Source organism: Eleginops maclovinus, chromosome 18 (assembly GCF_036324505.1).
Source record: "Eleginops maclovinus isolate JMC-PN-2008 ecotype Puerto Natales chromosome 18, JC_Emac_rtc_rv5, whole genome shotgun sequence".
Lineage (NCBI taxonomy): Eukaryota > Metazoa > Chordata > Actinopteri > Perciformes > Eleginopidae > Eleginops > Eleginops maclovinus.
The window spans coordinates 21,607,703-21,632,941 of record NC_086366.1 but is presented as its reverse complement, the minus strand read 5'-3'; the positions used below and the strand labels follow the sequence as shown (position 1 = coordinate 21,632,941).

The 25,239-nt window shown below is 39.3% G+C and overlaps 1 protein-coding gene across 2 annotated transcripts; it reads left to right on the top strand.

Moving 5' to 3' along the window:
* The first annotated feature begins 1,008 nt into the window (after positions 1-1,008).
* zgc:113279 (uncharacterized protein LOC553749 homolog) lies at positions 1,009-25,239 on the top strand. Of its 2 annotated transcripts, none has more exons than XM_063906460.1 (12): positions 1,009-1,099; positions 1,181-1,352; positions 2,949-3,070; positions 3,786-3,810; positions 4,644-4,690; positions 4,784-4,901; positions 5,607-5,901; positions 12,015-12,120; positions 12,947-13,093; positions 20,006-20,066; positions 20,568-20,731; positions 23,139-25,239. In XM_063906460.1, the coding sequence occupies exons 2-12, from the start codon at positions 1,190-1,192 to the stop codon at positions 23,169-23,171; spliced, it is 1,281 nt and encodes a 426-aa protein (XP_063762530.1). In that variant the 5' UTR covers positions 1,009-1,099; positions 1,181-1,189; the 3' UTR covers positions 23,172-25,239. The 2 variants fall into 2 exon arrangements, with proteins under 2 accessions (XP_063762530.1, XP_063762529.1); XM_063906459.1 differs by having other exon boundaries at positions 1,038-1,099; positions 1,178-1,352.

Below are 25,239 nucleotides of genomic sequence, written 5' to 3'. Positions count from 1 at the left end.
ATCCAGATGCTTTATTTGAGTAAAAGTACCAGAACATTATTGGTAAAAGTACGAAAGTATTATCAGCTAAAGGTACTTAAAGTATTACAAGTAATGATTGTGCCTTTTTGAGTGTAAATTACTATATTTATATATGTGACATTTCTAGATAATATTGTTGCATCAAGTAGTATTTTACTGTTTGATTGAATAATTTGACTCTTTTGTAATTTAAAATGTTCGTCCACTAGTTTAGTTTTCTAAGACACATTTTGTTAAAAGTAGCTTAAGCTGTTAAATAAATGTATTGGAGTAAAACGTCATTATTTACCTTTTAAATGTAGTGGAGTATAAGTATAAAGTAACATAAAACAAAGCGAAGTATAAGTATCTCAAAATGGAACTTCAGTAAAGTACATGAGTAAATGTACTTAGTTACTTGAAGTACTCAGATCTTGTACTTAAGTAAAAGTAGAAGTACCAGAGTGAAGGAATACTCTGTTCAAGTAAAAGTAAACGTATTAGCATCTAAATATACTTAAAGTACCAAAAGTAAAAGTACTCATTATGCAGCATTGGTCCATTTCAGAATATTATATCTGATATGTTTTGTAATTATTGATCATTAAAGTGTTATCAAAGCTGGTAAAGGTGCAGCTAGTTTTAATGACTGTATACTGTAGGGTAGCTTGTGAATTTACTCCAGGTGGAACTAAAGTCTGATTTTTCTAAAGGTATTAAATAAATGTCATTGAGTAAGAGTACACTTTTTACCTCACAATTGTAGTGGGGTAGAAGTACGAAATAAGACACAATTGTAATAGCCTACTCAGTAAATTAAAGTAGGCTACAACTCTCTCAAAATTGTACTCCAGTATAACACTTGAGTACATATACTTAGTTACTTTACACCACTGGTTAAGCCCTCTTGTGTTGCTATCTTCAACTGTTTCTGACACAGGCAGCGTGGGTGTAGAGCGCAAGTTTCCACCAGGTAGTAGGCGTGGTCGTCCCCATATGTCATATCTCCAGCTATGATGAGCAGACTGATCGTTTACCTGACAAACAGGTACTGTCAACTCGGTGAGCTGTTCAAGCTTCGCCCAGCCACAGGAATTGGGTACGTTTTAATTTCTATTTTGAACGTGGCCTTTATGGAGTTTAAGATTGTTTTCTGACTATTTTCTTTTCTTTTCAGTAGTTGAACAACATGGGACGTTGCAAACGAAAGGAGCTCAAAGAAAGAGGTTATGAAACAGCCGACATAAGGCCAGGGCTCTCTCCTCGGCCAGGGGAAATCGCAGTGGGCTTGCCCGAGCCAGACTCACCTGTTCACCGCGTGACTTTCGAGGATGTGGGCGGTAAACGAAAAGGTAGAACAACTTATTCAGAACACAACTTTAGTCGTTCAGTGACAGTGTGAGTCAGTTTTAACTTGTTGTTAAACTCAGTAGACGTATCCCGCGGTGTGCTGTGTACAACAACACTTTTTACTTATATGGTAGGCGTAAACATAAAGAAAAAATGCTTCATGCTAATTACGCAAATGCACTCATATTAATGTTACACTACCATTGAATGCTTCTCTCCACTTTAGAGTGCCATTAAATGGTAGTTTTAGAGCAGGGGTGTCCAAACTACGGCCCGGGGGACAAATGCAGCCCGCAGGTAATTTTGAATCGGCCCTCTGCAAATTCTAAACGTATAATGGAATATGGGCCAGAAATTAAACTTTTGCTTGTCTTATATTGTACTTCTCAAATTTATATGTTCAAATATATTAATGAGCCCAATTTTCAAATAAATTTAGTCATTAAGAATTTAAAACATTTTCTAACAAATCTTAGTTGATAAAAAAAAAAAAAAAAACGTATTTCTATAACAAGCTTGAAATTGAACCTTCATATTTACTCTTATTATAAGTAATCTGGGGCTTCTGTTTTAAGAAATGAGCTGCCAACAAAATAAATGAAACCTCAAAGAGAGACGAGATGTAGGCTGTTTATTTCTGAAAGCGTTTTCGAGTATCGCACATTATTTGATAACTTATTATTTAATTTTTGAGACAATATTCACCTATATAAATGGCCCAGCTCTCCGTATATTTTTCTGTATGTGGCCCTCGGTGAAAAAGTTTGGACACCCCTGCTTTAGAGTCTAAAGCAGTTAAAACAAATACTGAACAGTTAGTCATTACCTTAATGAAGTGAGGATGCAACTGCCAACTGAGTCTAGAAATCTGTAAAGTAAATTGACAAGCTGCAAAGTAATTCAAACTAGCTGCACCTTTACCAGCTTTGATGAACACCTTAATGCATCAATAATTATAATCAAAACACGTTATTGATATTATTCTGAAATTGGCAAATCTGCATTTAGTACTTATTATATTCTGCTGCTAATACTTTCATACTTTTACTGGAAAAAGATTTTGATTGCGACACTTTTACTTGTCACGTGACAACCTGTTAAGTAGTCTAAAGTTTTATACATTTTCACAACATCTTATGTAAGTCAATCAAATTGCATTATATGGAAATACTCAAGTTGGTAGGCTACAACGACCTCAAAATTCTACTCAAGTATAAACTTAACTTAAGAAACTTGATTACTTTCCACCAAAGATGCAAAGCTTTTGGCTTTGAGCGATTTTGACAATTTCTTAGTCATGATCAAAATACCTGACTGCTTTTGCCATTTTCCGTAACAGACAGTAAAGATGCAGGCAGAGGAAAACATATGTGATGTAATAAGCCAGTTAAAGCCTGTTCAATTAAAATCTGTTATATTTACTCTCAAGTCAGAGAATTAATAACTATCTTTTTGACAGCAAGATAACTGCTACTAATCTAAATGCTACATATTTCTATACCTCCAATTTAAGTGTTATATCAATGGACAGCTGATTCTATATTGGTCTGTCTATGGATCCTACAATAGAGGTTAATCATCCATTGTTTCTTTACCAGGTGCAAAATGTTCCCATTATGGTGCTGACAAGGTCTACCTTGGGGTCCGTGTCAAAATGCCAGTAAGGGATCTACTGAAAAAAATCCGCATTGACCAAGGCTGGGAAGATAAAGACCTACAGGTAATTTTTAGTTTTGCCCAGGTACACTTAGCTCAGTGACAGTATAAATAATAATTGATACCGGTTAAGATATTCATCAGGCTGGGGATTTTCGGTACAAAATGTTCAGTCATTAATGCTAAAATAACATTTAATTCCGTATTGCATTTTACAGTTGGTTTCTTGATTGGTTGCTGCAGTTTTAATACAAAGAAGGTGTAAAGAGATACAAAAGATACATGGGCTCAAAAATGACCCATATTGTATGTTTGAAGGAGTTCTTGATGTGTTTTAGCGGCCTATTTGGATATGGTTCCTATTACTTTATTGACAATTATGGCCCTCTTTCTGTCCGTCTGTCACATGAGAAGACATTGACTGGTTTTAACAACAACAATCTAAATGTTAATGTTAAAGTAAAGAAAATTAGTTACTATTCTTACAAATCAGTCATATGCGCTTTAGATTCGAAGTCTCACCGTAATGTATTTGCATTTCATACAAAGAAGACATGGGACATATGATTGTTTTATATTTATTCATCAAACATTTTAGTTTGGATTGTATAAAGTGCCTTTTCGTGACTGAATATCCACAAGAAATTGAAATAATGTTGCTGATGGCGGCGCTAAAGTAGCCTGTTAAACCTGTAAGCGGGGAACTATGTTTGTGTCTCAAAAATCTGAATCATAAAACTACCACTGATGCTACTGTTGTTTTTTTGGTGTGAACACAGGAGCTATACAGCAAAACAGTCAAAGGTCAGTAAAAACCAGATCTATAAAAGTTAGTAATGAACTGTAGGTGTGGTGTCGGGTAATTTTTTGTTCCTTCTTTAGCCACACTGCTAGCAAATAGCTTGATTTGGTACAGTGAGATGTCTGAGAGGAAATGTGTGGACGTAAATGGTCTGCAAAGGCTAAAATCCCAAAGTTCCCTCCAGAAGGGTACAAAACGTAGTCGTTGCTAAATAACTAGAAGGTTAACCCTCAAAATGTGTGCAGATTTGAATGGGAATAGCTTCCAGTTTCAGTGTCTAGTGCATAAAAATGCTTTTAATAGGCTGAAATACACAATAGGAGTAGAAGGTTAATGGAGGGTTTGCAATATTTAAATATCAGCTGAACACATCATAACCTAACAAATGACAGTTCAAAGTTTTTCAATCTAACCGTGAGAAGATTTCAAGGGAAGGGAAAACAGATTATCTCAACATATGGAGTCAAATCAATCAATAATGATTGAAGGGAACTTAAACGTTTCTGGACTGGAAAACTATTTTAAAATGTAATAATTTTTTGGGATAATTACTTTCTTCTGGGGCAAAAACTTAAATATATCTTTTTAAATCTTGGTATAACAAGCCAGAATTGATTTAAAGAGGAAATTCATCAAATCAACTCTGGCAGTTTAAACGTTTAAGCCAAAGTGTATATTCTGGATCGAAAGGTTGTGTGCATAACAAACCAACATGAAGGAACAAAAACCTGCTAGTCACCACCCTGTATATGCTAAATAAAATATATTCCACTCTCCTTTGAGGGAAACTACACTGTAAAGTCTTCTTAACTGAACTTGACATTTTCTTCCACAGGAGGCAAGCAACGAGTCAAAACTCGCAGGGAACGCCGAAACACCAAGGTGAGTGTAAGAAGCAGGTTAATGGAAAGCTGTAAATCACGTGTCTGTTATAGGAGCTGTCTATATCACTCTGCATACCTCTTTGGATTGCAGGGAAAAGGCTCCACGAAGAGCTTGGAGGAGCTGGCAATTATCGTGGAGGTGCTGGAGGAGGATCTCAGGACTGGCAGCATCTGCCAGTCCCCTCCACAGCTTATGTCCTCTCCAACTGGTAAGTCATGGGAACAACATAAATACAGTTAACCTTAATAAATATGCTATTATTACATTGCTACTTACTAAATAAACCAACAACATGACTCAAAATATTGATTTTCAAAATGATCGTATTGTTTTCTCTACGAAAAGTAGTCCGTTGCTCTGCATACCAAAGGCTAGAACTGCAGCACAACAACATAACTTAAAAAGAGAGCCCTGATTGAGGTTTGCTGTAAATGTTCATGTCTGTTCACATTTTCTTTTCCATTCAACAGTCTTTAAACCCTGCCAGAGACCATACAGTGTTTCTGTTCGGGTTTACTTCCTGTCTGTCTTCTTTAGTTGATTTCTCTGACGCACAACACCCTGTCTTTCAACCTCTTTCTCTTGCGCCCTTTATCCCTTCTTTTCACCTAGGGGACAGTTTAACCATGAATCCAAAGCTTTCTTCTCTCCACAAACTAAGGTGTCTTCCAACGTAGAAAATAAATGTATTTTAAATTGACCCGACTTTTCTCTCTGGATTGATGTGACTGCACATAGTCCCTTTATCCTCCTTAGCAACAGTCTGTTGTCCTTAGCAGCGGTCTGCTTGCGAAAAATAGCAGACCACAGAAGGTTCAAAGATGACCAATCAGCACTGAGTATTCAAATAAGTCGTATAATAACTGCGTCTATTACCAGCCCTTACATGCCACATCCTCTCACTATTTCCCAGGTTACAGCAGTGATGATTCTGATGAGATGATCCCCAGCCCCCAGTCCTACATGAGCTACTCCCCCCTCACAGTGGACTACCAGCAGGCCATGTCCCCTACTGGTTTCATGCACACCAGCCTCCAGCCTTCCAGCATGGGAAACTTTGAAAGAAGAGGGGAGTGTGTCGATCCCCAGAACCAGGACTGGAACTTGAACAACTCCTATTACTTCTGGGCTCAGCTTAAGAAAGAGGAGAGCCTGCTCATGGACGTCTCAGACGCCGTACTGCTGGCCGCCGATGAACACGGCAGGACGTAAGTTTGGTGCCAGTAAATGTATTTGGAAATCAGCATCAGAGTTGGGTTTATTGCCAAGTCGGTTTAGAAATACAAGGCACTGGTGTTGATGTATAACGGTGGCTACTTAAACACAACATTATTTGGTTAATATTAATTGGGAAAGGGAGGAAATGAGTTCTTCCGTGGTAAAGGAACACGGTGCACTGTGTAAAGACTAAATGAAATAACAAAACAAGACAAAACAATGGGCACTACAACACCCAGGCAGCAATCCTGCACCATCTTGATCTTCTGATGCTATTGAGTCGGCGTTGAATATGAAAATCGCTGCATCAATTCGCCTTTCGCTAAGCCCAGGGCTGGACTGGCTATCTGGCGTACCGGGCAAATCCCGCCAGGCCCTCCAACGTTTTGGGCCTTCCCAGGGCCGGAAACAAAACATACATTATATATATTATATTTTTTATTGATTGCGACGGTAAAAACATGACACATCGTGGCCCATTGGATGCTTCTCTTGAGGCACATTTGGCTAGTCCAATGAAATTCCTTGGTTCTCGAAGGCCCGCCCCTCCCTAGAGGCCCTCACTTGACCCAAGTCATCACCTCAAATTTTGTAAGCGAATGGTGGAGGATAGAGAGGTCGCGAGATGGAGAAACAAAAGAGTGGCCATGAGAAGCGAATGGAAAAGAGAAACCAAAAACTTAAAGACGACGCAGCAAAATGTGCAAAAATCACCGACTTATTCAAAAGCACAAGCTCAACCTCGGGTTCGGGCGGTGCGGCCGCCGGTACAACGACGACGAGCGCACAGGTGGTTGAGAATGTAGAGGAGGAGGAGGCGGAGGAGATGGTGGTTCGAGCCGGGGAACCAGAGGAGGAGGAGACGGAGAGACGAGAGTCACGAGACGTGACCCAGCAGGGAGAGATTGAGGTTAGAATTCAGCTCAACACACCCGCTAGCTAGCCAATGCAGTGTAGCTATTCACCGTTTCGTTTCCCATTTATTGCCTGAAACCGAGACCAAGTTGTCATCCTGACTTTATCAAATCAGTCACAAACATGTACCCATTTGATATATTTTCATGCACTTCTCTTGTAATGTTGCGCCAGCATATATAAATCTTCCATTTGTCGAGCTGTTACAAGGTCATGTGATGTGTTTGAAGTTATGCTAGTGCCGTCCCGTCTAGAAATACCCTAGCTAGCTAGGCAGATTAGCTATTCACTGCTTCGGCGTTTTTCCCATTTATTGCCTGAAACTAAGACTAAATGTGTCGCCCCCACTCTCTCAAATCAGTCACAAATATGTACCGATTTATTTTCGTACACCTTTCTTGTATTGTTTTGACAGCTTATAGAAATCTTCCATTTGTCTTGAGCTGTCAGCTGTCACAAGGACGACATGTGCTGTGTCTTGTAATTGCTAGTGCGTGTTAGTTATGGCATCCCCCCTTTCACTTTCTCAAATCCAACAAATATCTTATTTCTACTCTACTGCTTGTCGTGTCTTGTGCAACTGTGATTTTATACAAAATGTATTTTTGTAATATTTTCCTTCTGTAATGGCATGCCACGTCATTATCAAGACATCTCGTATTATCTTAAGTTTTCTGCCTATTTGCACGGTAGATGGACAGGTAAGAAGCTGACTAGCCGTGCTACTGTTTAGGAATAGCTGATAGCTGATAGCTACGCGCTCACTCCAATTTGCATGACATGTAAAAACATGGTATATTAGCTTTGTTGTTGGCAATGTGTATCTGATATTTTAATCTTGTCTTTATGAGTTGCATTTTCCTGTGGTGGTCATGGATAGGCTATCCTACCATTCACCACGTTGTGTTCTGGAAAGCATGAAAGCAATGGATGTTTCAATTTCTTCATGGTTGAGACAACGCAGTTGGATGTTTCAAGGCGTATTGTACACGGAACTTTAACAAGTTATGTTGGAAGCCTAAGCAATAAGAAGCGGTCACTTGGTTTTGCTGTGATGAAAAAAATGACGAAGTGTCCGAAAAAAAAACACTGTTAGACATAATGACTAGCTTACGCTCTTTTGATCTGTCTCAAGTTGCATTACAGTTTATGCCTAGACAACTAGAAACGTTTTGGTGGGGGGGGGGGGGGGGGGGGCGCTTGGCCCTTGGCCCTTGGGTGATCAAAAGTGCCCGGGCCCTTTTCAGATGCCAGTCCAGCCCTGGCTAAGCCACACCCTAGAATGCAGACAGGCAAATCACAGAGGAGCCAACAACGGACTCGACAAAGCTCCGACACTTTCATGACAGCGCTCTATTGACTGTGTCTCAGATTTTCGTACTTTTAACACTGTCGTTTGTGGACTCTACGAAAGATATGGTTAAACGTTGTGCCTGGGGCACTTGTAAGACTGATAGTCGTTACCCAGAGAGGTTGGAGGGGGGTGTACGTTTTTCCCCTTCCCCAAACCAAAATCAAAGCCTGACAAGTGTCGCCTGTGCATTACATTTTGTGGACGTCCTCACTCTCAGCTGAACCCCTCAAGGATCGACCGGCACACTTTTGTGTGTTCTAAGGTAAGACTTTTTTCTTTAACCCTACAGTTAAGTTAAACTATTCGGTATTCTGTGATTTCAATCCATACATTTGGCTCGCTTACCCAAATTATGAGGAATCATAGGCGCTAGCAAGTAGCAAGCAACCTTAGCGATAGTTTAGCAATCGCGTAGTAGCTAGTGCTAAATGCTACAGTCTGGATTCTATTTTTGACAACATAAGACTAGCAGATCTAGAGCTAGATGTTGACTTTGTTATTCATGGTCCATCCAAACACCTAACGTTAATATGTTACAGACAAACTGCTATGGTTGTTTTCTAGGTGACTATCTTCACTGTGTGGCCAGTTCAACAATATTTTCCCTTGCTATTTCAGCACTTTGTCAATGGGGAGCCAAGTCTCGACTACCCAAATTCATTTTCTGCTGTTCCATCTGGTAGAGAAAGTCCAGTCAAATGTCGAAGACCTCAAACTAAAAGGTTAAAGTTATGTAATAGAATAACAACCAAATTATAGAAAAACATCACAGCCACAACACAACATCAGAGTAGCATCACATACTTGAATTGGTATCATGTATATTACAGAGAGATCTCCACAACATCAGGCACATTATTGGAGTGGAGATTAGTATGAGTTAAAGTGACTGTAAGTTGTTGGTAAAAAGTGCTCAAAAAAGTACCAGTCTAGCTTGGCTTTAATTTCCCCCCACATCTCTGCCTCAAAATGAATTCGCTCCAGGTGATAGTCACCATCACATTTAACAAAAAGGTCACACCATGGCATCCCTGTTATCACCAACTGTCCCATGATCTGAAAATAATATTCATGTGTACGCTTGAGCCTGTAAGTGTTATCACCAAGCTTTTCAATGTACTGGCAATTGGTGTAGGCCTATGTGATTTGCATCGGGCACTTAATTTCCAGAAGTCCATAGGTTTTGTCCTCGCCGCTCTGAACTCTTCTGTCAGGGGATGTACCTAAATGGGGGGCGTCAGTGTTAACAACAAATCCACAAATTTGAACGTTGTTGCCAGTCATGGCTGAGTACTGGGCTGCAGCAACTGAACTGACAGCGTCTGCTGTGAATAAAAACCTGTTGTTGCTCTATGCCTTACCTCATGGCTTTAGTACAGATGTTCTTCTTCTTCCTCTGCATAATGGTGGCAAGCTTTTCGAAGTCTGCTCTCCTCGAGAATATTCTCTTGAATGAAGTTGAAGTAAGGCGAGCAGAGCGGACATGATGCCAGATGTTGTTGCTACTTTGCTGTCTGGTCTCTTTCTCAAACGCCTCTGCCTCAGACTTGGAGACCATCATAGTGTTGAACATTTCCATCTGAACTTTAGAAAGTACAGAAAGTGCCTGGCAGTGGTGGGAAAGGGAATCCTGGGAAGTCATCAGTAGAGTTTGATTGGGAGGATTTTTGCCAACTGTCCATTAGTGGGAGCTGCACATGTAAAGAAGAAATTAATTTGAACATTCCTCCCTTTGCCAAATCAAATAGTCAAATGCCAGCTACAGATGTTAAGATGACAAAGAAAATAGCCAAACACCGGGTACATGTGGAAAGAGCCATCGCCAAAGTGAAGACATTTAAAATAGTTTCTGGAAGGATCCCTAATGTCAGGTTTGGAAACATTAGTCAGATATGGTTTGTAGTCTGTATGCTGTCAAATTTCCAGCCAAATATTATAAAGGCATAGGCTCTGTCTAGCACAATGATCATTAGGTCTCTACACACTGAGACGCTAAGATAAGCTACTGAATTTTAACGTTTTTATTTATCTTTCTGGTTAATAAACCAATGAGCTACCATGAATAAAATGAAATGTATGTAATGTATGTATGTGACTGTAATAAAATCTCTCCCTGAAAATGATAAGAAATAAGTCCTAATCTTTATCAGTTTAAGATGAACTCCTACCTGGTAGCTCAAGCCACTTGAGGGTACTTCTCCTGACCTAATTCTACATCTGATCTGTGACCTCAGACATGGCCCTGTGAGATACAAAAATCATGTCTACTTGTGTCAATCTGATCAATACAAAATTATACATTCCTAATTATGTTATCTGATGTGGAGTACAGGCTTCATTCCATTGCAGTAAGTTAAATTATTTACTATGTGGAAGAAGGAAATAAGGAGTGTTAAAAAACGAAACTTTTCTTACCTGTCGTTGTTGTATTGGCAGAAGATGGGTCGCCTTTTTCTGTCTGTCTTGGCCCTGGCCACAGCGATTGCTGTGACGGGCTGTGGTGTTACTTTGACACCTCTGGGTTTATGCCACTGTTGTGGTAAGCTTGTGGAGGACTGTAGTTCTAGGCCTACAGACATGTTGGCGTTTTGTGTCTTACAGAGGTCCAGGGTATGGATAAGCCCGATGATGTGGGCGCAGAACCCTGCAGAGCTAACGAAAGATCACCTCGTTAATTACAGCTAGCCTGCTAACGTTGCCTACTGTGGTTATGATACGCTAGCATATAAGGCTATACAATGTTATACATGCTTTGTGCTTTTGCTTTATAATAACGACGATAATAGTGAATATAGACCTACCCAGCTTTACAGGAACAGTGTTGCTCGTTGACATCATTTGTGCCAGCTTACTTTTTGATTGTGATCTATACGCTTTTGCCTCTATTTTGATCGCATTATGCTCATTTTTTGTTACCTTGATGTCCTGTATGTAACTCTCATAGGCATACTGTAAACCTCTCTGTCTATTTCGGTCAGAAACAGCATTTGCTGCTTTGTAAAAGCCGGACAGCAGTTCAGCTGGAAGAGCTGTCAAGAACGCCATGTTGAAAGTAACAATTTTGTCGGACTTCGCAACAATAACCAAGGGGGGGCGGGGTTTAGCGAAAGGTCAATTGTTGATACAAATTTTGAACTTTCCATCAGATACATTTATTAAGTACGTCAATATTTTTGAATGATACCAACTCAATGTAATTGAAATTGTGGATTGTGGTACTTTAAAAGTTAAATTACATTTAGTTACGATCGTAACATTTAAAACAGAAGAAGGTAAACCCCAAAAAATCCAAGACACAGAAGAAACTTGTCTTAGGCCACATGCTGTCAACATTGTCAATTCGGGTTTTCCTATGGTAGTGCATTAGTCAATTTTTACCTGTGTGGCGTCTTAGTAATGAAAAGCTGATCCTATTTTTCTCTTTAAAGATAAAACAGTATTTATTGTTGAGAATGAAAGATGGCTCACTTCTATTTAGCTGCTTCACTTCCTGGTAGTGTGCATGTTTGCTAAATGTCACACCATCATTACTTTAGGGACACTTGATCACATCGTTTATAGTTACACCCATCATTTATTTCTTCTTTGCTAAGTCAAAACGTCTGCTGTGAATAAAAACCTGTTGTTGTTCAGCTTGTTGATATCGCTCAAGCCCGCAGGCTTGTTATAATTAGAAGCAAAAACTCCTTTTTGAAATACCTCCACTAACCACATGCTATATAACCCAGGTTCAGACCTGTTACCCTTTTACAAGACTGCCTTTTTGACATCAGGAAATACTGACAGTGTGAAGTCATTTTTTTTTTAATGTCTGGTTGTTCTTGTTTCTTTCAGAGCGCTCCATAAAGTGGCATGTGTTGGGAAGAGGGCGCTAGGCTACGCTATCGCAAAGAGGATGGCTGCGCTCAACAGCCTGGACCTCAAAGACTCTGATGGAATGGTACGCTCTTAAAACAATAAGATTTAGATCTCTTCTCAATGTAAAAAAACATTAAAAAGTATCAAGGGGTGCACGATTAGCCTTAACTGTCTAAATCAGCGGTTCCCAAACTTTTTTTGCGGCGCACCCCCTTCTACGTCCCAACCGGGTTGACGCACCCCCCAAAAAAACGCAAAAAAAAACAAAAAACGCAACAAATCTTTGTTTTATCGCCATATAAATAACTGATTTCAGCCAGTTAATCATATTTGAAAGAATGAATTAAACGAGTTGGCACGCATATAGCCTAGGCTACAGTGAAGCGTAGAAGAAGACAGCCGCTGTCTCCTTCTACGCTTCTATCAAAAACTAATAAATTATAGTTTTTAGATTTAAAATAAAAGGGATTACAAAGGAAATGTTTATTGTTCCTGTTTTTTATTGTAGCCTATGGAAAAATCCCACTTAGAAAACAACACAGTGTAATATTTTTATACCAGACCACCATTACATGTTTCATCTCGCGCACCCCCTGGTGGCAGCTCGCGCACCCCTGGGGGTCTAAATTATATTGAAACAAGTTCTGGAAATTTAGAACTTTTCTGATTATATTTTCTGTACAATGCATGTTTAAGATTGAGGTTTTAAGAACTAGTGTTGCTAAAGAATAATAACGTAAATACCTTTCCACCTTGTGCAATGCAAAACAACACACTCTGCATGTAAAACAATCCATGCCAGTTGGTTTGTTAAGATTGATTGGATCATATTGTACACTCAATTATTTATGACTAATTAAGAAGTAAGTCTGAGTGGCTCATTAATGTTTATAACTCTCTGTTCATAGTCCGCCCTGCTCCATGCAGCAAATCACAACCAGCACCTGATGGTGGCAGATCTGATCTGTCTCGGGGCAAACGTTAATGAGACAAACAACCTAGGAAAGACCTGCCTGCACCTCAGTGCTGAGAAAGGCTACATCAGAGTCCTGGAGGTGAGAGCATGCCTTCATTTCTACTATCTAAGAGGACCTGTTGAGCTTTTTGGAGTTTTCCCTTTCCTGTATTGTGTTTTTTGTGCATGTAATTGGTCTGCAAAGACTAGAATCCCCAAATTCCCTTCATAACTTTAGAGAGGCTTGAATGGTTGTCCATCCTCCATTGGACTCCTTTGTTCACTTCCGTATCATAGTGACATCACTATGTAACACTCTTGCTTCTATTGGCTAGCACTCCAACACATTATATGTGACAAGCTAAGAGGTGGTACATCTCGAAGCGGTTGACCAATCACAACAGAGCCAGCCAGCTAACCAATCAGAGCAGACTGGGCTCTGTTTTCAGACAGAGGGTGAAAAGAGGTGCTGCAGTACACGCAGTATGAGAAAATAGAGCTTTTGATCATTAAAGCATGTAAACATGTCACATTAGAGGCACAACATACATATATGAATCTGAAAATTTGGAGCCAAAAAAAGGCCCCTTTAAACTATGGTAATGATAGGGTTTCTTCTGTTCTGTTCTATTACACACATGGTATTTTAGACTTAGGTTACTTTGAATCAAACAAACAAGTTGTTCTAGTCTATGTGAAGGCTTTTATTTGTTTACGAGGTAGTATATCTGTCAACTGGTAACAGGAACAAATATGAGAAAAAGCAACAGAGCCGGTTCTGTAAGAAACACAAGTGTACAGCAAGTCATTAGTTTCTCATGGGTGCAGCCAAATAGCAACTTCGGTAACCTGTCATTATGCATGGGGTGGTGGAGCTTGTGCCGCTGGAAGGCAGCACACCTACTTTTTCTTTAATAACGCTTATTGGTACATTGCTTGGCTTCTCCTCTGTGGGGAAAAGGATCCTGTCTTCTCATGCATCTATTGATAACATTAAAGCATGTAAACATGTCAAAGTAGACGCACAAAGTACAAATCTGAACCCAACTGTGTTTAGTTAAGTAGCACATCCTAATTGCAAACTATAGATGTTCTTTGGCAAGACAGGCGTGTTCTCCGAAGAACAACATTATAAGGGTCAACAAACAAACAGTATTTGTATTTTGTACACTTTGTTGAAAGAAATGTGGTATTTTCCACACACTCTGCCCCTCAATGTCTGTTACTTTAAATGCAACAACCTGGAACGATAAACAAGGCAATATATTATATTGTTTGTAATTCTTTCTGTGCTTTTTTGAAGCAAAAATGTAAAAAATATTTGCAGGTTAAAGCTTGTCAAATGTGAGGATGAAGTGCAATTTTGAGTTTAAAACAAATTTGCCTGATGTAACTGAGCAGTATACTGTCAGTTGTCTGCCTCTAGCTACTGAAGATGCCAGGTGTGCATTCCTTGAGTTCAACTCTTAGTGAAGGGTTGAACGTGATCAGCTGGACAGAGATGGCGGCTTAAAGTTTAGCTCCTAGCCCAACCGTGTCAAATAGTTGTTTTATTTGGTTCCAGCTTCGACATTTTATGTTCGATAAAGTCAGTTAAAGCAGAATGGCAAGCAAAGGCAGACCTCAACGCAACGATACTGATGCCATTGCCGAGGCATTGCTGGAGAAGCAGCGAAGCTACTTCGAGCCGCGTCTCGCTCGGATTCAACAGGTGGGGATCGACAACGACGAGAAGCTAACTGCTATTCAAACACAGCTAGCATCTCTTACTGCAAGCCTTGGCTCTATCAGGTCTGATGTGGACAACCTAAAAACTACCGTGGAAAGCAACTCAAGCGTACTTGATAAGTCATGGCCACGCTTTTCAAGAGCTGGAGGCGAAGCTAGCTGATATGGAGGACAGAAACCGAAGGTGCAATATTCGTGTCATTGGTTTGAAAGAGGGGCTAGAAGGCTCTAATGCTATTCAATATCTTTCGCGCTCCTTGTCTGAGTGGTTCCCACAACTGGCAGAGGTTCAGATCGATATTATGAGAGCTCACCGAATCTACAGTGATAGGCCTGGATCAAAGAAGAATGCCACTACTAATCGTACACTGATTTTCAACGTGCTTCGCTACACAACCAGGCAGGCGATTTTACAGGCTGCGCGGAAATCTCCTCTCATCATCGATGGTCGGAAAATTCGCTTCTCCCCGGATTACAGCAACCACACAGTCAAACGTCGCCAAGCATTTCATCAAGCTATGGATTCAGCACGAGCCAAGACGCTTGATTTTTTCCTGCTCTATCCGGCAACCCTGAAGGTAAAGGAAGGCGCCCAGTATAGAGCATTCACTTCCGCTGAGGATGCTGAGGACTTCGTGAACCGAGTTGCCTTTCATCCACCTGCTGCAACAGAGATGACCGACGCATTCGATTCTACTGCGGGAAATGCCTTGGAGGAAGAGCAGGAATAAAGCATCTGCCTGTTGACCATGGACCTTCAGTTTGTCTTAATATCCTTGTTCTAGTGTTATTACACGGTTATCTGCTATGATTACAGAGACTGAATGCCATATCGAACTGCTTTCTATAGCCTAGCCTAGGTAAGGTTAACTAGGCATAGTAGCTAGGTTAACCAGGCCTTTACTGCCTGCGATTTTGTGCTTTTTGTTTTTCACGAGAAATGTGCTTTATTTTTAAGTTATTTAATGTGGAACCAGTTGCCGTTGCAACCAGGTACTTGTGGGCGACGTGTCCCTTTTTGATGCCCCATATCCATTCTGGATCACAGACCTACTTTGAGTGTTAGCCCTTTGGCTATGTTTCCCCACCTTCACCCGCTTTCCCCTCCGTATCACTGTCTCGTCTGTTGTTGTTCTCTGTCTTACGTGTTTTGTGTCGTGAGGGACTTAGCTTTGGATGCACTATTGTTAGGAGTTAACGAAGTGAAGAGCGGTAGCACTATACTTCTCCATATACACTTTCATTTAGAGCGCAGCCTTTTTGATAATGGGTGATCTATCATTTTTAATTTGGAATTGTGGAGGACTGAATGTGTCTTATAAACGAGCCAGCTCTCTGGGCTTACTAAAAAAGAGAAACGTTGACATTGCATTATTACAGGAGACGCATTTGCTACAGGCTGACACTGGCCGTTTAGCCAATAGATTCTATCACACAATTGCATCTTCCTCAGCGAGCACAAAAACAAAAGTGTAGCCATTGTTGTCAAACGAAATCTCCCACTTAAAGTTCTGTCCTCTTGGTTGGATGATACAGGCAGGATTGTGATCTCCACCATAGAATTCAATTCTAGGAAAATTGCTCTAGAATAGATTTTCTTTTTGCATCCCCTCATTTATTTAACTCAATTGATAAAGCGGTGCTACTCCCAATGGCACTATCTGACCATAAAGGGGTCCTCTGCTCCACCACCCTAGGCCGACTGTCTCAACGTGCTGTTAGATGGCGTTTCAATTCCTCTTTATTGAATAATGAATCCTATGTCGCACAGTTTATTGCAGAATTCCAGATATTTGCAGGAATTAATGTTGGCTCTGTAGAAGATCCAAGGATCTTGTGGGACGTGATAAAAGGTTTTATTAGGAGCAATACCATACTATTCTGCTCGAATGCAAACAAAGCTAGGTCACTCCAACTGCAAAACCTCGAAGCTGAATTCACCAGATTAGACTCATTGATGCAAACAAGTTTTACTGATCAAATAGCTTTAGAACGGTCACTAGTCAAGAAAGAAATAAACAACATTCTGAAACGGAAATCTGAATTTCTAATTCATAGAACGAGACAGCGTTATTATTTCCAGGGCGCTAGACCTAGTCATCTTCTTGCCATGAGAAACAGGTCCAGTGACCATTTTTCAGACATCCCTGCCATTAAATCTTCAGATGGCAATATCAGAACTGACCCTGTTGAAATAAATAAATCCTTTCAGACATGTCTATGCTAATTTGTATGAATCAGAGATTACTTTAGATAAAACACACTGTGACAGATGGTTAAATCAGCTTGACTTGCCTCAATTATCAGTAGAGGAATCAGCTGACTTAGACAATGTGATCACTATAGAAGAATTAAGAATGGCAGTACAGAGTATGCAAAAGGGAAAGTCACCAGGTTTTGATGGGATCCCCCCTGAATTTTATGTTACTTTTTGGGAACAGTTGGGTCCATTCCTGCTTGACATGGTGAACTTCTCAATTGTGAAGGGTGAATTTTCAAGGGATGTTAACACTGCCTTGATATCCTTACTCTTGAAAAAGGATAAGGATCCTACAGAGTGCTCTAGCTATCGTCCCCTTAGCCTGTTAAACTCTGATTTAAAAATCCTTGCTAAGCTCCTAGCCCGTCGTTTGGAGTCACATATGTCAAAATTAATAAATTCTGACCAAACAGGATTCATAAAAACAAGATTGGCAGCAGATAATGTTAGACGCCTTCTCCACATTGTTGACGCTGCAGAAGACATTAAGACACCCGTGTCACTCCTCTCTCTTGACGCGATGAAAGCTTTTGACAGACTTGAGTGGTCATTCCTATGGTCAGTCTTAGAGGTGATGGGCTTTGGTAACACTTTCATTGGCATGATTAAAGTGATGTATTCTACCCCTTCAGCCCGAGTCTTAACAGGACGCACCTTCTCCTCTTTATTTCCCGTTTCTAGATCTTCACGCCAAGGTTGCCCCCTGAGTCCTGCATTATTTGTCCTTTCTCTTGAGCCTCTGGCTCAAGCCATTCGCCAATCCTCTGTGGTGTCACCAATACGCAATCGAAATACGCAGCATCACCTCTCATTGTTTGCGGATGATGTTATGGTCTTTTTAGAAAACGCCTCTCAGTCTCTCCCTCACCTTTTATCCTTATGCGGGGAATATGGAAGCCTATCAGGCTTCAAAATTAACTGGTCTAAGTCTGCATTACTCCATCTAAACAATTCTGCTTGCAATTCAATCATCCCTGCTAACACCCCCATTGTTAAACAGTTTAAATACTTAGGCATTGAGGTTTTTCCTTGTTTAAACCAGATTATTAAGCATAACTATTCTGTTGCTCTGAACAACATATTGAAAGATATGGAAAAATGGATGAGTCTCCCCATGTCTATTCAAGCCCGTATCTCTGTGGTTAAAATGAACGTTTTACCCAGGATTAATTTTGTGAGCTCTATGCTACCTCTTTCCCCTCCTTCTGATTATTGGCACAAATTAGAGTCAGCAGCATCTAAATTTATTTGGAATGGCAAACGGCCGAGACTTAAAAAGTCTACTCTGCAGAGGAAAGAGGATGGTGGTCTTTCAGTTCCCAATTTCAAACTTTATTTTTGGTCCTTTGCGTTAAGGCCTCTCCTTACATGGTTCGACCCAGATACCTCTGTGTGCTGGCGTGCTTTAGAAAGTGCTATGACAGAACCATGGTCACTCCATGACGTTCTTTTTGCCAATATCTCTAATAAACAGTGCCAGCTGCGCTTTGGCCCCATTATCTCTCATCTTATCAAAACTTGGAGATTGGTTGAAACATATTGCCATATACCATGCAATTGGCATACACTTTCTCCACTATTCAACAATAAAGCACTCCTGATTGGTGGGAGGCCTATAACAGCGCCACATTGGGAACAGAGGGGGGTTCATTATCTAAAAGACATTTTTAGCGTGACTGGCTTGTTACCTTTTTCCGACTTACAAAATTCATTCAGTCTACCACGTTCCTCATTTTTCTTTTACCTTCAATTGAGATCAGCACTCAAGGCATATGGTGTCCCCTGGCAGAGATCTTTGCCCATCCATCCTATCCGGAAATTATTTACAATGCAGCAAAAAACCAGCGGTATGGTATCCAAGCTTTATCAGTTTTTGGTGATACCTGGCCGCTTCAGCCTTCCTATTGAGAGGATCTGGGAACGCGATTGCCCAGACCTGGACATTGATCTCGACTGGCATGATGTATGGTCTAACATTCCAGAAATATCACGCAATCCAGACCATCAGCAGATTCAATACAATTTCATTCATAGGACATATCTCACGCCGTTATGCACTTTCTGTCCACTAAAAGCTCAAGGTACATATCTTCACATGTTCTGGGAATGCTCTCCCGTTTGTCAGTTTTGGAACAATATTGCATCCAAGTTATCCGCCTTGATTAATGATACTGTACCTGTAACTATCAGTGTCTTGATTCTAAATGATTTGTCAGTGCTTCAGCTCTCTAAAATTCAAAAGCGTGCTACATTTGCCGGACTTACAGCCGCTAAGAGAATGATTGCAACCCGTTGGAAACCACCTCATGACTTGTCTATTCGAACATGGACCCTTTCCTTTTTGGATGTCATATATATGGAGATCTCTACAGCTCGTATAAATGGAGCATCAGAAAAGACTTTGGGCACTTGACTCTACATTGCAGAGTCTTTGAAAATATGCTGTAGATGTGTGCTATAGCCTTCTTACTTCTGTTTGCACATATGGTTGGTCCCTTATGTCTTATTATATGTCTGTTCCTCAGTCAATGTTATTTGTTTGTTTGTTTGTTTATGTGTGTGCTTGTGTATGTCTGTTTCTATATGTCTTATTAGTAAGCTGCAGACATCATTCTTACTGTTGTGTTTTATTATGTCTCCCTCCCCTTTCCTTCTTCCCTCCCTGTGTGTTTTTTGGTCCTGGGACACCTCTTTTTGTCTCAGCATATAGTTTGTAATTTGAAAGAGCGCTCATGTGATGGTGCTCTGCCACCCTGTGTGATTATTCTGAATAAAAACATTTGATCACAAAAAAAAAAAAACTCTTGTTGAACAACATCACTGAAATCCTGTGGAGGAAGTGTTCACGATCTTTAAATAGTAACAGTAGCCAGAATATCCTTCATTTAAAGTAAAAGTATTGAATTAAAACATTTTATTTAAGTTAAATTGCAGATGACTTCTCTTACATAATACAAACAATATTTCCCTCTTGAGTAGAAAATACATTGTGTGTCAGTGTCTGAACTTATGTTTTCCTTATAGGTTCTAAAGCACACAATGATGGATGGTGTGTATGTCGACGTCGAAGCCACTGATAACTCTGGTAAATACTCTCACCTTTCCAATTCTTTATGGTACAAACCCAAAATATGGGATTCACAATGTAACACTATCAGGGAAAAGAGTAGGATGCATCTCCTATTAAATATGGGTCTGAAAATTATACAAAATATTTGACCAATTATTGTTGCCCTAAATAGGATAAACTGTTGTCCAAGGTTTTTCAGCAGAAGCTCGTTCCTCTATAAATCTGAGCCTAATTTAAAGTAGAAGTAGAAGAAAGGATGTCTTTGGTCTGCATGTAAAATCATTTTCACTCAAAGAGCATTACAGTACAACCACTTTGTTGTCACATATTGACAATAATGCATGTTTGGCATACACTAACATTGCATGCTATCACTTAATTAGTAACATCTGGCATGAAGCTTTAGTATCATATGCTTAGCAATAGATTAGGAATCTTAAGATGTTAAAGTTAAGGGTGTAGGAGGGGGGTGTACAGTAGTCTTAAAAATATTGAAATGTGTTTGTGTGTTCTCAGATATGAGCGTCATCCAGTGTGCTTCTGTGGCTCTGAAGGCCACTGTACGTCAGCTGAAGAGCAGCAAGTCACTGAGTCAAAGCAGACTCCAAACGCTGCGCCAGGAGCAGATGATGGAGACGCTGGAGTGCCTGCTGCAGATGGGCAGCCACCTTCATACCATGGTAGGACACTTTTTTTTTAGCTACCATAATGGTTGCTTTCATTAGCTTTCATCTATTTTATGCATGCATATTTACTGTGAATAAAGCTGGTATTTTCTACACAACTGCAGATGGACTAGGCCACGCTAACATTAGTTTTATACTGAACATTTAAAATCAATATTTATTTTTTAGAAATATGTTAAAATCATTCATGGTTTTATCCAACAAAATATTCTGGCTCACTCCATATTCGTTGACGTTTAGTGCCGTGGCAGACAAGTGCAAACGCGCTATAACGGCCCAAAACCTTTCCACTAGGGAAACGCACTGCAGATTCAGGAAACTATTCAAATATAGAGATTTGCTTTTGCTAAAACACATGCAAATTAAGAAACATCTTCACAAACTTGACAACACACAACCCATGCTATTACATTGTTAAAATAAGCCGATAAAACGCACTTTTCAGGAAACTAAACAGTGACAGTTGGCCAGCTTTATAAATCCCGAATGTCAACAAGCGTTCCAGTCCCAGCTGTATGCATCACTTTTTAGTGTCCCCGTTTCCGTTGTGTTTTGAGCTTCTTGCAGCATTTAGTATTTGCAGCATTTTGTTTATACAGTATTTTTAGTAACATCTCTTTCTTCCTTTGCACATCCTTTTCCACATCATTTTGCACATTTGTGTTATTTAATTTGCATCGTTTTTGAAACTGCAGCGCGTTTCTTTCAGTTTGTAGTTACCGAAGCATTTCTCTGTTTGCCGCTCACAACAGGCACAAACTTCTGTTAATGGGTCAGTCTAAGAGCAAAAAATAAGCTTTGAATTAAAAAAAATATTCAGCACAGCTCTAGTTACTACTTAAAAAGCACAATTTTAAATTTAATTAGTAGGAATTTATGGTGAATGAGACGTGATCATGCCATGGTAAAACTAATGACGTTTTTAAGAAGCAGTTCAGACCCACTGAACAAAACAGTGTATATGTCTCTAACAGTGCTGTAGACACTGAGCACGGATGTACCTTGTTTGTAGTTGAGCTTTTTTGGCGGGGCAGCACATCATAAGAGCATGAACTAATAGTTAGTCAAAGTCAATGCTAAACTTGGTAAACAAATGTACTTAGGCTTTATTGATAAAAGTCCAAAAATGTCTGAAATTGTAAGAAGTAGGCATAAGTAGTGGCTATTTTATATTTAAGAAGTATAAAACGGCTTTAAAAGACATTTGTTCTTAAATATGGACTCACAACCTGAGGCCTTGTTCCTCTCTGTTCCAATGTTTGCTGTCGTAGTACTGTGAGTGAGTATTTTGGTATGCTTATGGCGTGTCAAACAGTCATTTTCATCACGAAGGTGAGTCAGAACAAAGGCTGGAGGTATTTTAACTAACTTTGCTTGACTGGTCTATTTTTAAATGTTCTTGTTACCGCAGATCCAGCAGTATGCCTTTATGGACTGAAATGTTTCTCCCTTTCATTGGAACACTAAGTTCAGATTCTGGTTAACAATAGGAAAGGACAAAAGGGAGGCTACAAGTCAACAGCCTCATGACTTTTACTAAGACTACAATTTACCTTTAGTATAATGATAATTATGGTGGAAGGATTTGCTTATTGTTATCAGGACAGCAGAAAGTCTACACATGTTCTGCTGAGACTGAAAACCTACCTGTTTCGCTTGTATCTTGGCCATTTACCCAAAAGAAATTAGCACTTAAAGATATCAGCCCATTTGAAGCTAATGCACCAGCACTGGTTTGGCTTACTTAAAGCGGATGTGCATTTTTTGCTCATTGTTCTGAGTTTGTATCTTTATGTATCTATGCACTAATATTAGGTATTGTGTTAAATTAATGTGTATTGCGCTTATGTATGTATTTAGTACAGTGGCCGACAGGTGAATAAACGCTACAACGGCCCAAAACACTTCCATTTGGAGAAACACGCTGCAGCTTCAGAAATATAAAAACACAAATGTGCCAAAATCCGTGCAAATGAAGAAACATCTTTATCAAATTGACAAAACATGCGCAACTTTTAGGAAACATTTACCAAACACAACTGCTGTAAACCCAAACGCTGCAAATAAAACTGTTGGCAGAGTTAGCCTGTTTCATAACTGTAATATCTTCATTAATATTGAGAATTAATCATGTGATCACATTGTTAAAATAAGGCAAAAAGACTTTGACATTGGCAATTGGCCAACTTTATAATCGGAGAACGTCAGCGGTCCCAGCTGTGTGCATCACTTTCTAGTGTCCCTGTTTCCATGTGTTTTGAGCTTCTTGCAGCATTTAGTATTCGAAGCGTTTTGTTTGCAAATGTCTGTCACTATAATCTTGAAACACTTATGTAGACACTCATTTTACATTTGATACAGACTATTGATGACTAACAATATCGTTCTCGCTCTTTCTCAGGGGAGTCTGAGTTTTCAATCTCGAATTGGATGACTCCCCGGTAGTTCGGCCCGGCAGGGCTTTACGGAGACCCGACAGTAATGTTCTGAGTTGGTTCAGGCTTGAATTCAAATGGAGAGTTTAATTTCTCTCTAAACTTGAGTTTTGGCCTTTTAGGTAAAGCATCTGGAGTTTTGTGTGTGGTAAAAAAGCCTGACTTGCAATCACGTATTTTGTAACCTGCACAGAAACGTTAGATTCCTCATAGTTGGTTTCTGTGAAACTTCCATTGTTTGTTACATTAGAGTAACAAGTTGTCCTCAGTTAGTGTGTCTTTGGAGATCTAAATGTAATATTCTATGAGAATATTTTTTTATTATGATAAACAAGTGTTTTAAAAGGCTGGCCCATAAATACAAAAATGTCCTAGTGGTAGAAAAAGTGCCATCAAACAATGTTTCATGTAAGATTGTAATATTAAGGGTGCACTGAACCACAGTTTCTAGTTCCGTGCTCATACATTTTTCCAAAATGCCTGTGATTACATGAACAGGATTATTCTCTTGGAAAAACAAGATCATTTCCCATTGAATTTACATGTCAGATCTTATAAAGGACGTTTGTACTGAGGACTTTTAAGTTAGTATTTTATGGTGATGGGTAGTAAATCCACTTTCATTTGACTGTCATGTGTAATGAGTTTTGGTTCTGTTTATTCAGTACTTTACAGCACTTGTTAAGTACATATGCTACACATGTAAACTTTACTTTGTCAAATGTATTGATATGTTGTCTTCTGTGACCAGCTCCTTAAGGAATCATTGTTTTTCCTACTGGGAGGACACAGTTTAATCTCTCTGTGTTTTATAGAGAAGCATTCGAAATGTATTTATCCTAGCTAGCTTAGCTCAACACCTCGAACCAGGGGAAAATGCAAGGCAAAAAAAGTCCAAAAGGACAAAAAGTAGTTATTGTATCATTTGTATGTGATACGGGCAGAAGAAAATAAAACATTGTGGCCTGACAAATGGTTAGCTTAAGTATTATAGTTAACAAACCTACCTGCAGTGACGCAGAATTTGGACATAATGCCAGTATAGTTGTAAGCTTTCCCCAAACAAAACACAGTTGATTTATTAATTTACTGGTCGTTAGCCAGCTAGCTAACAATACACAACATGTAAATATAACAATATTAATTCAGTCTTTGCGCTAAGCTAGGCTAAACATGTCTGACAAACGCATGACCCACCCTCTGTTTACTGATTGGCATACCGTTATCCTTATCCTTATCCTAACCAATCTCAATTTTAAAGCCTAAACCAAAACCAATCGAACATACAAAGGAAATGGTTATTACCCAATCAGAGAAAGGGTAGGGTGGGCCATTCCCTCGCTACAGTAAGATTTGTTATTTAGTGTATAACGTTTAAATATGAATGTTTGGTGTCGGGACACTGATGTAGACAACAAGCTCTTTTAAAAGTTGTATTTGCATGTTATTACTTTTTTAATAAATTGTTCCTCAGATTTGCAAAATAACCTGTGTAGAATCTTTAAGAGGTTTTGTGATGATCTGTTCTTTAGTCTTTAGTCTTTTTTACTGTTAAAAAAGTATTTTGCCATGCTAGATGGTCACTAAGTGGTAGACCACAGCTTAAATGAAATGCATTGGTTTGGAACAAAACCTTAGACATGCACTTATTTACTCGCAAATTAAATCTATCTGTGTTTTTCTAATTACAATATCATATGTATTCATTTATATGGTTATAATGTGAGAGGTTATTTTCTATAAGGAATTAATAGTCCTCTGAAAGTACAATTTTTCAGGTATATCTCTTTATTTTATCTTAGTATTTTATCCACCAAGTGCAAAATGATGTTATTCTTCCTGTCCATGTATGTATTTCTCATTTACAAGTTGAAAATGTAAGAACAGTTTTTCTTTATTGAAAACGTGAGTCATTGTGTGATTCTAGTTTAAAAGTGTATCACCAATTATATCTTGTATTTGTATTACTTTATGAGTCATGTGATTGGTGGTGGGCAAAGGGCATGCTGTTCTGACACCATGTGTGTTTTCATCATAAAAACATTAGTAAACTTTTGGTTTACTGAA